The 15,009-nt window shown below is 41.8% G+C and overlaps 1 protein-coding gene across 3 annotated transcripts in view; it reads left to right on the top strand.

Annotated features, from left to right (window-relative positions):
• Positions 1-15,009, top strand: part of PAK5 (p21 (RAC1) activated kinase 5) — a 293,496-nt gene that overhangs the window by 119,885 nt on the left and 158,602 nt on the right. For 2 of the 3 annotated variants that reach the window (XM_082250188.1, XM_082250187.1), the window contains one exon: positions 4,642-4,677. The exons of the other annotated variant lie outside the window; for it this stretch is intronic. In XM_082250188.1, the coding sequence (XP_082106314.1) occupies positions 4,642-4,677 (36 nt within the window). The remainder of the gene's footprint in view (positions 1-4,641; positions 4,678-15,009) is intronic. 3 annotated transcript variants of the gene reach the window in all.

Raw genomic sequence — 15,009 nt, 5'->3', positions numbered from 1 at the left:
GTGACCAAACGATCCCCCTTTATAAGACTTTTCTTTTCTTCTGATTGATGCCCCTCTCTAAATGTAGGACTTTATAGCTAGAGTTCTTCAGAAACCTGGTCATTTCTTATTTAAGCCTGATTAAGAGGAATTTGCCCCCGAAATGCGCTGGATACTATTCTCTTTTGTACGTATCAATTTTATCAGAAATAAATGAACAAGGGCTCTTAAGTTCCGGTTCACACTGCCACGACTTGTCAGTCGTGCTCCATTCTGTGCAATGGAAGCGTTCTAATCAGAGCGACTCAAGTCGCTCCAACTTAGAAAAAGGTTCCTGCACTACTTCGGGGCGACATCGGAGTGGCTTGCATTGACTTCTATTAGAGAAGTCGCGATGACGTCGTGCTGCACGGGACTGCTCAAAGTCGGGGAGACTTTGAGTTGCCCCAGTGTGAACCGGTTGTAAGACAACCATCTAGTGCTTAATTTTTCTGATTTCAACAATAAAAACAGAAAGGGGATCTATCATTCCTCTACTTACCCAGGAACAACCTTTTTAACTAGGCAAGAAGTACTCTTCACTCGAACCTCCAATAACAGGAATATTTCTCCTCTATTCCTGTTCTGTTCTGGTGATAATTCAAAATTTGAGATTTACTTTCACTAATGGGGATAATGGTCAGCAGGATAATTAGAGAGGGCGAATCTCCCTATTGGGGAAACAGACAGCAATATAAACCTGACAGGCCTTCTAATCCCTTTCCACTTATTTAAAACTAAAAAAAAAAGTTTTGGCTATGGATACATTTTAACCTAACCTTGAAAATGACCTAACAGTCAAATTACCCTAACATTGAACATTTGAAATTAAGCCCCAGCATCAATAGTAACACTAAAAATTTACCATCAACAGTTAACCAAACCCTAACATTTTACTTGTCTAATCTAGCATTAACTCCTAAACATAACCATCTAATTTATAATTTAAAAATTAATCTTGTTAACCTCAAAATCCCTAAACTATCTGTACGACTTTAAACTAGGGCTTATATTGTAGCCCCCCTCGATATTCATGCTAGGTCTTATTTTCAGGGTAGGTCTTATTTTCGGGGAAACATGGTAGCTATGTTGTCGTTATTATTTTTTCTCCCTGCTTACCTGATGCTGGGAGGGCCACAGTTTAGATACCCACCCATGCAGTGGATCCTCTTCCTATTCTGCGATCCTCTTCTCTGCAGCCACGACAGGATCCCTAGCCGCCATATTCCCCTGTGACATCATCGGGAGGCTGCACCTGCTTTTTTAGGCACAGCCTCCTGATGATGGGCTGCTAGGTCCACCCCCTTCAACGTTAGCGAATGGAGTGAAGTGCAGGGCTCCCACTGCCTCCTGGGATATGTACATCTCATGTCCCAGGAAGCACCTGGGCCACTGACGTCTTTCTGATATGGCCTCATATAATAGGTTTTCAACGATGTCCCCATCATTTGTTGTAGCTGAGTAAGAGTATAGATCTTATTTTAATTGAAACATTTGCTTTGGAGTATTACTTGGATGTTATTTAGAGTCTATACAGGGGCTTAGCTGTTTTCATTTTATTTATTTTGTATATTTAGTCAAGTCACATTAATGCAGAGAGTACAGAGGACCTTTCGTATATTATTAAGCATAGTTCACCCCCACTCATAGATGGTTTGAATTCCATCAGAATTGTCTCTCGGGGCTAATGCCGTCAAACATGTGCAAAGCACTGAAGTCATCCTGCTGTATTCTCTGTAAAGTATAATAGGGGGAAGTCCAGTAATAACCAAGAACTCGCTCATAATTTTGGTGATGGGCCGGGAAGCTCCACCGACAGCTGTAAAGGATATAAGAAACCTTATGAACAATTCTGATTGCTTGCAATCACCAATAACTGACATCAAATTAATGACATAGGTAATATTGCCAAGAGCAATCCCCCCTGCTAGCATATCACAGCTCTCCATAGTGGGGTTAGGCACAGACACAAATTAACTTCAACTTAGGAACAGGATCCTAAAGCCCAAATGGTGTTACGGGTGAAAGCTTATGGGTAAAATTGGTGTAAAGCAAAATCTAACTTGTACGTTTTTTTTACCGAATTTGTCTTCATAATTGAGCTGTAGTTGATCTGATCAGGTATGCCTGTCAGTTTTTCAGGCGGACCTGAACAAAGGGTCCATGCATTCCTTTGTACCAGAGGGTGCAAATTAACTTCTGTCCGTTTACACCTGCCTACCTCTGGGTCTGATCAGGCCCACTAAAAAAAATGGAGGAGGACTGTGTCTTCCTCTGTTTGGGCAAACCAGATCAAAGGCAGCAGGTGTAAACAGACAGCAGAGTCCGTTTACTTATGGCCACCTATAGAGCAAAGTGGGGTCTGTCTGTGTCCTCTCTGCATAAACTGTGGACACAGACCTGTCATCTGCCATCTCTGCTCAGATCTGCAGGGGATCAGAGGACAGATCCTTTCACTGTGTAAAAAGGCCCTAACAGGCTGCTAAACAGATCACTGGTGTCATGTTGCTGGATCTGGCAAGTGGCTTTTGATCCAGAATTATGGAGGTACCATCAGGTGAGAGATCAATATGCCATAGCTCAAAGAACCCTTGAGGAACGATGGGGTTCCATGGAACCCTGGTTGGTTTAGATCTACAAGCCAAAAAGTAAATTCCACCTACAAGATAGAAGAAAACCCCATTGAATCAAACTAAATCAATCTTTCTTTGGTTATTTCAAACAATCTGTCATGGTCAGGGGTCAGGTTTGGAGACCAGTAGTTATAGCAGTAGAGAGGCTCCCACCAACCAGCAGGATATGTATACAAGCAGGTCATCTTGATGGATAACCTGGGCTCACCCGAGGTGTGGAGTCTAAGCACCAACTGGTGTTTACCAGAGCTTCTGATGGTGGAGATCGGTTTTACTGCTTGTTAGTACCAGGTCATGGTCCTCAGGATCGCCCTACCAGGAGGTGAGCAAGCCAGGGTCCAGTAGCAGATATAGCAGGTAGCCAAAAAGTAAATTCCATCTACAAGATAGAAGAAAATCCCATTGAATCCAACTAAATCAATCTTTCTTTGGTTATTTCAAACAATCTGTCATGGTCAGGGGTTAGGTTTGGAGACCAGTAGTTATAGCAGTAGAGAGGCTCCCACCAACCAGCAGGATATGTATACAAGCAGGACATCTTGATGGATAACGTGGGCTCACCCGAGGTGTGGAGTCTAAGCACCAACTGGTGTTTACCAGAGCTCCTGATGGTGAAAATCGGTTTTAATGCTTTTTAGTACCAGATCATGGTCCTCAGGATCGCCCTACCAGGAGGTGAGCAAGCCGGGGTCCAGTAGCAGATATAGCAGGTAGCCAAAAAGTAAATTCCATCTACAAGACCAGTAGTTATAGCAGTAGAGAGGCTCCCACCAACCAGCAGGATATGTATACAAGCAGGTCATCGTGGCGGATAGCGTGGGCTCACCCAAGGTGTGGAGTCTGAGCACCAACTGGTGTTCACCAGAGCTCCTGATGGTGGAAATCGGTTTTACTGCTTTTTAGTACCAGGTCATGGTCCTCAGGATCGCCCCACCAGGAGGTGAGCAAGCCGGGGTCCAGTAGCAGATATAGCAGGTAGCGATAAAGCAGATGCAAGGAACATGCCAAAGGTCAATAACAAGTGGATGCAGGTTGGGATCAAGCAGAATTGTTGTCAAGTAACAAGCCAAGGGTTGGTAATGAGTGGTAGCGAAGATACAAACAGCACCAGGAGTGACAATAGCAAGATATTTGCTGGAGAGAGCAATCTAATCTGGCAAACAGGAAGTGCAGAGTCATGGCTAAAATCTGGCAGTTCATTGGAGGAGCAAAGGGTTCAAAGTTCAAGGGAAACAAAGTTCAAGGCATAATTATTCAAGGAATTGTCTAGAGAACTGCCCAGTATCCCAGGTGGCTCAGCAGGTATTGCCAGACACAGCAGAGGTCGCAGGTTCAGATTTGGGTTCTGAAACAATAATTTATAATGAAAGATCTTTGGAAAGGTTACCTGAATAATAAATCATTACACCTATGGACAGCATTACACACGCTCAGGTCATGTGTTGTAGCATGGTGTCTGCAGCTATTTAAGATGTACATTTTATTGCTTCAATTTTACTCAGCCCAACATCTACAGACTGGTGTAAATGATCATTGCAATCCTTGGTTATCCTTCTTTTAAATATTTGTGCACAGACAACGTAGAATGTTACTTACTATTTTGTTTCTTAAATATATTACTGCTTAGCGAATCTCTCCAGATACATGTCTCCATGTAACCAGTAATGTATTCTACCGTTCTGTATCAAACATTGACACTCCGTATTTCTAGAGGTGCTGCATTCTTCAAATCATTTCCTTCAAGTTAAGATAACGCTATTATGTAGATAATCCATGTACATTATGAACTCGGATAATGACTCTCCATCCACTACCGTAATTGTTAGGACAGTGTTCCGCCCCTTTCAGTTTCTTATTTCTTCCGAATCGTTTGTGGGGATGCAGTCTTTAACATCTTTTGATCATCTAAACATGAACATAGTAAGAACATCATATATACACATTTTCTTCACCGTCCATGCTGATGTGTGTATAATCTTTTCACCTTCAGAGCCCCATTAAACTGGAACGAGAAGCTTCAGCCAAGGTAGGCAACACATCTGTGTCATATGAGACAAAAATGTGTAATATTAAAGGGGAGGTATCATTTTTTTTTTTTTTTCAAGATTTTTGGGAGCGTACCAGTGTCCTGGTTATGTCTATCAAAACTAATATTAAAAGTTTAATTCCACTGAAAGCTGAAATGTCTGTAGCTGAAGGGATTTGGTGAATTGCAGCACATAAGTGGCTTTAGACAAGAGAGTCATTTGCAGCTTCTCATCGGCCACAGTCAGATAAGCACTGGCCTCTGCATCTTAATTTCTTCATCATTAAAGAGGGGTTTCAACTAGAATGTGGTGTGAAAGGCAGTGGCTGCATTAAAGAAGATCTGTTATTAAACGTTTTAATTTACAGGTCTGTCCTCTATGGCAGTGGTCCTCAACTCTGGTCCTCAGGGCCCACTAACAGGCCAGATTTTAAGTATTACCTTGGGGAGATGCAGAATAGAGTACTGCAATCACTGAGCAGCAAATGATATCACCTGGGATGTATTTCAGTTATCTTGCAAACCTGGCCTGTTAGTGGGCCCTGTAGGCCAGGGTTGAGGACCACTGCTCTATTGGACAAAGTACATGTATGTACCCTGTTTCCCCAAAAATAACCCCTACCCCGAAAATAAGACCTAACGTGATTTTCAGGGATGGCTGCAATATAAGCCCTACCCTTAAAATAAGCCCTAGTTAAATTTTTTGTAAAAACATGTTATCAATTTTGTAAAAAGATTATACAATGTGCAGTGTGTCTCTTTTTGTATTGGGGAAATACCTTATTTATAGCGCTGCTGGGTACTCACGTGACCTGCTGGAGAGCTTCTCCTCTCCTTCCGGCTGACGTCAGTGGCCCCTCCCTCTGCAGTGCTCAGAACAGGGCTGACGGCCTTTCCCTCTGCATTATTCGGAGTGGGGAAGAAGAGCTCCGGTGGGTCATGTGAGCACCCAGCGACGCTGTCAATAAGGTATTTTCTAAAATAAAGTTACAAGAGGAGACACACTGCACATTATACAATCTTTTTACAAAATTGATTACATCATTTTACAATGACTTTAACTAAGGTTTATAAATAAGACATCCCCTGAAAATAAGCCCAAGTGTGTTTTTTTTTTTAGAAAAATTAATATAAAACCCGGTCTTATTTTCGGGGGAAACACGGTAGTACTATGTCCCATGCTTCATGAACGAGACGCTTTCATGAGACAAGCAACGACAAGAGGAATGCAGAGTCCCCTCTCTCTCTGCATTTATCTTGCTGCTGCTTGTCTTCGGAAAGCAAAGGAGAGGGAACATGTCAGGTTCTGCATTCCTCTTGCTGCTGCATCTTTCAGGAAAGCAGAGGGAGAGGAGATGTGTCACATTCCTGAGACAAGCAATGGCAAGAGAAATGCAGAGCCTGACAAGTCCCCTCTCCTTCGGCATTCCTCTTGCTGTTGCTTGTCTTGGGAAAGCGAAGGAGAGGGGACATGTCAAGTTCTGCATTCCTCTTGCTGTTGCATCTTCTGGTAAAGCAGAGGAAGAGGAGGTGTGTCACATTCCTGAGACAAGCGACGCAAGAGAAATGCAAAGCCTGAGAAGTCCCCTCTCCCTCTGCATTCCTCTTGCTGTTGCTTGTCTTGGGAAAGCGAAGGAGAGGGGACATGTCAGGTTCTGCATTCCTCTTGCTGTTGCATCTTTTTTCGGTAAAGCAGAGGAAGAGGAGGTGTGTCACATTCCTGAGACAAGCGACAGCAAGAGAAATGCAAAGCCTGAGAAGTCCCCTCTCCCTCTGCATTCTTCTTGCTCTTGCTTGTCTCAGGATAGCAGAGGAGAGGGCACATGCCAGGCTCTGCATTCCTCTTGCTGTTGCTTGTCTCAGGAAACCAGAGGGTTAGGGGATGTGTCACATTTTTTGAGACAAGCAACAGCAACGAGCCTGACACATCTCCTCTCCTTCTGCTTTGCCGAGACAAGCAATGGCAAGACGAATGCAGAAGAGGAGGGGACGTTTGGGGATCTGCATTCTTCTTGCTGTTGCTTGTCTTGGGAAAGTGCTCACAGTCAAGACAAGCTGTAGCTATAAATCAGCCATCTCCTTTTTAGCTGTTGTCGGATCAGCTACAACAGAAGGGGAGGGGGGCAGGTCAGATTTCATAACTAGGATTAGAAAGCACATAGAAAAATACGACAATATAATACATGTACTTTGCACCATAGGAGACAGAAAATTTAATTTAAGGATAGATAGATCTTCGAACACTTGTGAGGGCAGAAGATGTCTCCTCTTCAACTACAGGGGTTAATAAATTAAAATCCTATCTGATACTTTATAGAGTTAGCTGAATTACATAGCTCTAAATAAATTATAAGGCCAACAGTCTGTAGACACTTGACCTTCTGTGGACATTTGGCCTTTACAGCTTACCATATCAATATTACAGGCAATAAAATAGAGTTGGCCTCCACATTGTGGCTACAGTAATGTCCACTTTTCTAGGAAGGCTTTCTGCATGATATTGAAACATTTCTTGGAAATTTGTGCCCATTCAGCCAAACGAGTTTTTGTGAGGTCAGGGTTATATGAGAAAACTCTTACGTCTGATATTATATTAAGAATTAGACACACAATCTCAGTCTCCTAAGGAAGCGGCAATATATGCCTACAAAACTTTGAAAAATACTGAATGAAAGCTTACGTTATGTAATATAAGGCAGAATGGGGTAATTGTAGAATGGACATTATTGCTATGGGATTTGGATTTATATGTCAACCTTATACATTTTAAGGGTAACCTTTTAATCATATACATTAAATATATTGATTTTATAATAGAACATATGTATTGGTACATGTACATGATAAAAGGCCGTGTTTGTGTATTTTTTTTTTGAGTTCAGACTCTCAATTAATGTTCCAAATTCATCACATAGGGCAGGGGTCCTCAAACAATGGCCCTCCAGTTGTTCAGGAACTACAATTCCCATCATGCCTAGTCATGTCTGTGAATGTCAGAGTTTTACAATGCCTCATGGGATGTGTAGTTCCACAACAGCTGGAGGATCGTAGTTTGAGGATCCCTGACATTGGGTGTTCAGTAGCGTTGAGGTCAGGGCTCTGTGTAGGCCACTCCCACCCCCCTGAGGCCACTCCTCAAATGTCTCTACGTTTTTGAGTTTGTGAACCCGAATGTAAAATTTGGAGAGGTGTCGATGTACTTTTGGTCGTATAGTGCATATCCAAGTCTGCTATTGAACACGTTTTCTAATTTTCTTTTTTTTCACTTTCTGCTTGATGTTTTTTTTTTTTTTTTTTAATGTGGCAAGAGTTGACTTTGGCTTACAGAGCCATAAGTAGCACACTGTAAGCTGCCAACTAGGGTATTTCATGTTATTTAGCAAAGGTCCCCAACCTTTATTTTGCTTGTGAATTACAGTGAAGAATGACAGGGTGTGGTGAGACATGCAAACCTAGAAAAAGTGTTAGGAAATTATGTAATACTGAACATCTGAACTGAAAGGATCAATATGGCAACCAAGCATGTACAATGTAGAAAAAAATCACCATTGTTTGCCTAAATACCATATTTCTAATTTCTCAGGTTTCCTTTAAATACTAGGGAGAACAGCTTAGCCTTTTAAATGATTTAGGGAACCCTATGCTTCTATAGAGGGTTCTTATTTAAATTATTTTATTCATGAAACAGGGAACAGCATATCAAAAACAAGACAAACATACAATGGTGTCTCCCATGGGCACATGGTGACCAAAGTATGTAATAATAACCACATTTCTGTTTGTAAGTTATAAACAAAGGGCCAATAAGGCAATCTATAGTATCCAGTATGGGATGATGACATAAGGTAGATATTATGTTCGATCCAAGATATCCCTGGGAGTCAACAGGGACACGCCTACTCTGGGTTGTTTTCTTTTTTCGAAGGTATAATGGAAAATTGGGTAAAAGTGTGAATTCAGGTAAGAAATTAGGCAGAAGGGGAAGAGGAAGTAAAAGAGGGTGAAGAGAGAGGAGGAAGAATGAGACCAGAGGAGGAAAGGGGATTGCATGAGCGGAGCTCTCAGGTAAACACCAAGGGGTATCCAAGTGGTCATGGGTATCCATGCAAAAGAATCTTACCCTTCTCTGAAAATGTAAACTCAGTCCAATAGAACCAAGTATTTTTGTAAGTTTCATGTTAATTTATAGGCCGTCTTGGATGCCACCATAGTAGGTAATGATTTTTTTCTTTTACCTGGTGTTTCCATATTTTGGTCCAACCCCTGTAGATATCATTATGCTTGGTCCAAGATATCCTTGGGAGTCATAAAGGCATGTATATTCTAGGTTGTTTTCTCTTTTGGAGGGCATAATGGGAAATGGGGTAAAGGTGTGAATTCAGGCAAGAAAGTCTAGGTGGGAATAGAAGACATGGGCAGAAGGGGAAGAGGGAGTAAAAGATGGTGGGGAGAGGGGAGCAAGGATGAGACAAGAGAAGAAAAGGAGGGTTACATGGAAATAGATCTCAGGTGAACACCAAGGGGTAGCCAAGGCGGTCATGAGTCCCCATGCAGAAAAACCTTGACCTCCTCTAAAAACGTAAACTCAGTCCGGTAGAATCAAGTGTTTTGGTAAGATTCATTCTTATTTTGGGAAGAAAAGACAAGATACTCTATCAGCCTATTATTTACTCTGCGGAGCCACATGGTTATTGCAGGAAGGAAAGGGTTCTTCATTTTAGAGAAATGCAAGACTTGGCTTTATTTAGGAGATGCTAGAGCAGTGGTTCTCAACTCCGGTCCTCAGGACCCACTAACAGGCCAAGTTTGCAAGATAACTGAAATACATCCCAGGTGATATAATTTGCTGCTCAGTGATTGCAGTACTCTAGTCTACATCTCCTCGAGGTAATACTTAAAATCTGGCCTGTGTAACAGGAAGTCAGGTAAATCTGTGGGTGTTGTCACAGACGGGAGATACATTTCTGCCTTGTTTAGACAATTCACCAATTACTATCAGGTGTCGGCTGCAGAGATAGCCAGAAAGGTTTAAGGACGTTGGAAAGCTTCAGCTATTCAGAATGAGGCAATTAAGGCCTCTATAAGTTATCCAGAGGATGACTACTGATTGCTGCATTCTGAGGCTTTGTGCGTTAAGGAGAGCAGTGAGCTGGGAGACTTCGGAGGGTGAGGTGGTGTTGACTTTTTCTGTGTGAAAAGAAAACAAATAGACTATTTGTCTTCAGCTGTATGACCAGCAGTGTCTGCCCAGCAGTTGGTTGGGACAGACACCATAGGTAGGTTCCTGTGTTGTGAAGGTAGACGCCCCAAGTGGCCAGGGTTTATTTTATGTTTGTTTGATTTATGCTGTTTGGATGCTTGCACTTGTTTCCAGCAAATTGGAAGAATAAACCATAGACTGTTGTTTTCAACCACTCCTCGGCTGTCTCTCTGTGTAATGAACCCACCCAAGTGGTCACCCACACCCGCTACCGAGCTAACCCCTTACACCTGTTATTGGGTCCTGAGGACTGGAGTTGAGAACCTCTGTGCCAGAGAAAGCACTTTTTATACTGTTTTTACCGGAAAGGAAGAAAGGTGTAATAAGAATGCTGGGATATCCAGGGATGGTGAAGCCTGTAAATTTAAGAATTTTGTCTGACCCTAGTCCAGAATTGCCACAGTTTTGGACAAAACCAGAAGATGAAGGAATTGAGGGTTCATCAGATTTGCATTGCCAGCATAGGTGAGTTACCTTGGGGTAGGATTTATGGAGAATTGATGGAGTTCTGTAAAATCTGAACACAACTTTAAAATTGGTCTCTTGGAAATTTGTGTACGTAGAGAACTTCAGTGAGAAGCATAAAATCCTTTGATGCTTAGGTGGTTTGCAAGTCAATTGCAAGTCTTTTTCCTACTGCTTTATGGTCAGCCTTTGGTTGCAATAAATACAGTCTGTATAGGATAGAAAGGGAGTGTCTTAAGGGGCCTGGATCCTTGCCAAATGCTTCAAAGCATGTGAGGAGGTGTGAAACCACATTAGAAGGTGGTAAAGGCGAAAGGAAATGCCTAACTTGCCAAAGAGTCAATTAGAAGATTGGAAGGAATCTGCAGGGGACATAAGGGCTACAACAGGGGGACATAAGGGCTACAACAGAGGGCCATTGTGCTGAAAAAGTGAAAAACGTTGGATGAAGTTTTTCAAATATAAAGTGCAGGAAGGACATTTATTGTACCTGGACTATCATGAATCAGAAATAATGGTCAGTAGGGTGGGGAAAGGCCAAACGTCAAGAAAGCTTGAGCACAAACATTCAAAGTGGGTCCTATAGTAGAATGATACCTTACTTGTGGGAGTTCAGTGGGAAGTTAGAAGAGGACTGTTCAAGAGAGTTTCTTTTCTTGATGTCCTCATGTCTCAAATTATTAATAATTTCCCTTTTAGTAATAATTTCCTTTTGGGATTAATAAAGTATTCTGGATCTGAATGTCTACACCAGTCTATTAACCTAACCAGATGGCAGACTGGCATCTGGCAACCTGTTGAGTTGCGTTTTCTGTCTAGGGTGTGTATTGGCACATAAAGTATGAGAGAGGAAGGTGGATGGGGAAATGTTGGGAATAAGTAGAGAAATTTTGGTAGAATGACCATCTTGAGGATGTTAAATCAGCTAAACCACAAAAAATATCCCAATTCTGAAGCAGTAAACAGACTCTGAGGAGGAGAGGGGGGGAGTTCCAAGAAATGATTTCCTTTGAGTTGGCCAGAATTTGGGTACTAAGGTTTGTTTTTTTTTTTAAAGCTGAAATGGCCCACCTGAAAACCTTCTCAGATTCCCCACACATGATGTACAGAAACAAACCACTTTCTATGTGTAATGTAGATTAAACAAGAAAAGTTCTGCAACACTGAAAGCATCTGCTTACGCATTTCAGCCTAGGTAACCCTAATCATACAGTGTCTTGAAAACGTATTCACACCCCTTGAAATTTTCCACATTTTGTCATGTTACAACCAAAAATGTAAATGTGGAAGGAAAATGATTAATGGTTTTCAAATTGTCTTACAAATAAATATGTGAAAAGTGTGGTGTGCATTTGTTTTCAGCCCCCTTTACTCTGATACCGCTAACTAAAATCTAGTGGATCAATTGCCTTCAGAAGTCACCTAATTAGTAGATAGAGTCCACCTGTGTGTAATTTAAGCTCAGGATAAATACAGCTGTTCTGTGAAGCCCTTAGAGGTTTGTTAGAGAACCTTAGCAAACAAACAGCATCATGAAGGTCAAGGGGGAAGGGGGACACACCAGACAGGTCAGAGATAAAGTTGTGGAGAAGTTTAAAGCAGGGTTAGGTTATAAAAAAAATATCCCAAGCTTTGAACATCTCATGGAACACTGTTCAATCCATCATCCGAAAATGGGAAGAGTATGGCACAACTGCAACCCTAGGCATGGACGTCCACCTAAACTGACAGGCCGGGGAAGGAAAGAATTCAGCAGAGAAGCAGCCAAGAGGCCCATGGTAACTCTGGAGGAGCTGCAGAGATCCACAGCTCAGGTGGGAGAATCTGTCCACAGGACAACTATTAGTCATGCACTCCACAAATGTTCCCTTTATGGAAGAGTGACAAGAAGAAAACCATTGTTGAAAGAAAGCCATAAGAAGTTGCATTTGCAGTTTGTGAGAAGCCACGTGGGCGACACAGCAAACATGTGGAAGAAGGTGCTCTGGTCAGATGAGATGAAAATTGAACTTTGTGGCCTAAAAGCAAAATGCTATGTGTGGCGGAAAACGAACACTGCACATCACCCAGAACACACCATGCCCACTGTGAAACATGGTGGTGGCAGCATCACGTTGTGGGGATGCTTTTCTTCTGCAGTGACAGAGAAGCTGGTCAGAGTTGATGGGAAGATGGATGGAGCCAAATACAGGACAATCTTAGAAGAAAACCTGTTAGAGTCTGCAAAAGACTTGAGACTGGGGTGGAGGTTCATACAAATGCATATCACACTTTTCACATATTTATTTGTAAAAAAGTTTGAAAACCATTTATCATTTTCATTCCACTTCACAATTATGTGCCACTTTGTGTTGGTCTAAAATCCCAATAAAATACATTTACGTCTTTGGTTGTAACATGACAAAATGTGGAAAATTTCAAGGAGTATGAATACTTTTTTAGGGCATTGTAGCTATGATGCTAATATGACCACCTAGACTGAAATGCATTAGCAGATTGCTACATGGCCTCTGTGGATCAGTAATAAAGACATTGCCAAGGATTCAGTGATGTGCCCTAGTAGCTCATTTGTTTGAAAAGAAAGAAACTGCCATGTACAGAGATCGCCATGGAGAGAGACTGTAATGTGAAGAGATTGCCCTGCAGAGAGAGACTGCAATGTAGGGAGGGATTTCTATGTTGGGAGATGATCCGGAGAAAACATCCCCTGGAGAGAGACTGCCATGTGGACAGAGAGTACTATGTGGACCAGTTGCCCTGCAGAAAGACTGCTGTGTGAACAAAGACTGGTGTTAAAGAGATCGACCAATAGAAAAATTGTCATATGAACAGAGACTACCATGTGCATATAGACTTTATTGCAAAGAAATTGTCATGTGAGAGACTATAATGTGAAGAGATTGGGCTGCAAAAAGACTGTCATGTGGAAAGGAAATGCTGTATTGAGAGATGATCAGGTGAAAAGAAAGATTGTCATATGGACAGAGTTCCCTGCAGGAAGACTGCCATGTTAGGAGAGACTGCTGTTTAAAGAGATTGTTTATCAGAGAAACTGAGACAGTCCTTCAGAGACTACCATGTGGCTGGAGACTTTATTGTGAGGAAAGAGACAACCATGTGGTTGGAGACATAAATGTGAAGAAAGAGAGTACCATGTGGCTGAAGACTTTGATGTGAGGAAAGTGACTACCATGCGGTTGAAGATTTTGATGTGAAGAAAGAGACTACCATTTGGTTGGAGGCTTTAATGTGAAGAAAGAGAGTACCATGTGGCTGGAGATTTTGATGTGGAGAAAGAGATTACCACATGGTTGGAGATTTTGATGTGAAGAAAGAGACTACCATGTGGTTGGAGATTTTGATGTGAAGAAAGAGACTACCATGTGGTTGGAGATTTTGATGTGAAGAAAGAGACTACCATGTGGTTGGAGATTTTGATGTGGAGAAAGAGACTGCCATGTGGTTGAAGACTTTACTGTGAAGAAAGAGACTACCATATGGTTGAAGATTTTGATGTGGAGAAAGAGACTACCATGTGGTTGGAGATTTTGATGTGAAGAAAGAGACTACCATGTGGTTGGATACTTTAATGTGAAGAAAGAGACCACCATTTGGCTGGAGGCTTTAATGTGAAGAAAGAGAGTACCATGTAGCTGAAGACTTTAATGTGAGGAAAGAGAGTACCGTGTGGCCAGAGGCTTTCATGTGAAGAAAGAGACTACCATGTGGTTGAAGACTTTACTGTGAAGAAAGAGACTACCATATGGTTGAAGATTTTGATGTGGAGAAAGAGACTACCATGTGGTAGGAATCTTTAATGTGAAGAAAGACTACCATTCGGTTGGAGGCTTTAATGTGAAGAAAGAGAGTACCATGTGGCTGGGGATTTTTAATGTGAGGAAATTGACTACCATGTGGACAGAGGCTTTCATGTGAAGAAAGTGACTACCATGTGGTTGAAGACTTTACTGTGAAGAAAGAGACTACCATATGGTTGGATACTTTAATGTGAAGAAAGAGAGTACCATGTGGCTGGGGATTTTTAATGTGAAGAGAGAGATAACCATGTAGATGGATCCTTTAATGTGAAGAAAGAAAGTACCATGTGGACGGAGGCTTTAATGTAAAGAAAGAGACTACTATGTGGTTGGAGACTTTAATGTGAAAAAAGAGACTACCTTGTGGCTGGAGGCCTTAATGTGAAGAAAGAGACTACCATGTAGCTGAAGACTTTAATGTGAGGAAAGAGAGTACCGTGTGGACAGAGGCTTTCATGTGAAGAAAGGGACTACCATGTGGTTGAAGACTTTACTGTGAAGAAAGAGATTACCATATGGTTGAAGATTTTGATGTGGAGAAAGAGACTACCATGTGGTAGGAATCTTTAATGTGAAGAAAGACTACCATTCGGTTGGAGGCTTTAATGTGAAGAAAGAGACTACCATGTGGACGGAGGCATTAATGTAAAGAAAGAGACTACCGTGTGGCTGAAGACTTTAATGTGAAGAAAGTGACTACCATATGGTTGGATACTTTAATGTGAAGAAAGTGACTACCATTTGGCTGGAGGCTTTAATGTGAAGAAAGAGAGTACCATGTTTCTGGGG

Source organism: Pelophylax lessonae (genome assembly GCF_965119305.1).
Source record: "Pelophylax lessonae genome assembly, chromosome: 3".
NCBI lineage: Eukaryota > Metazoa > Chordata > Amphibia > Anura > Ranidae > Pelophylax > Pelophylax lessonae.
The sequence above is the reverse complement of the archived record's forward strand: the minus strand, read 5'-3'. Positions and strand labels throughout refer to the sequence as shown.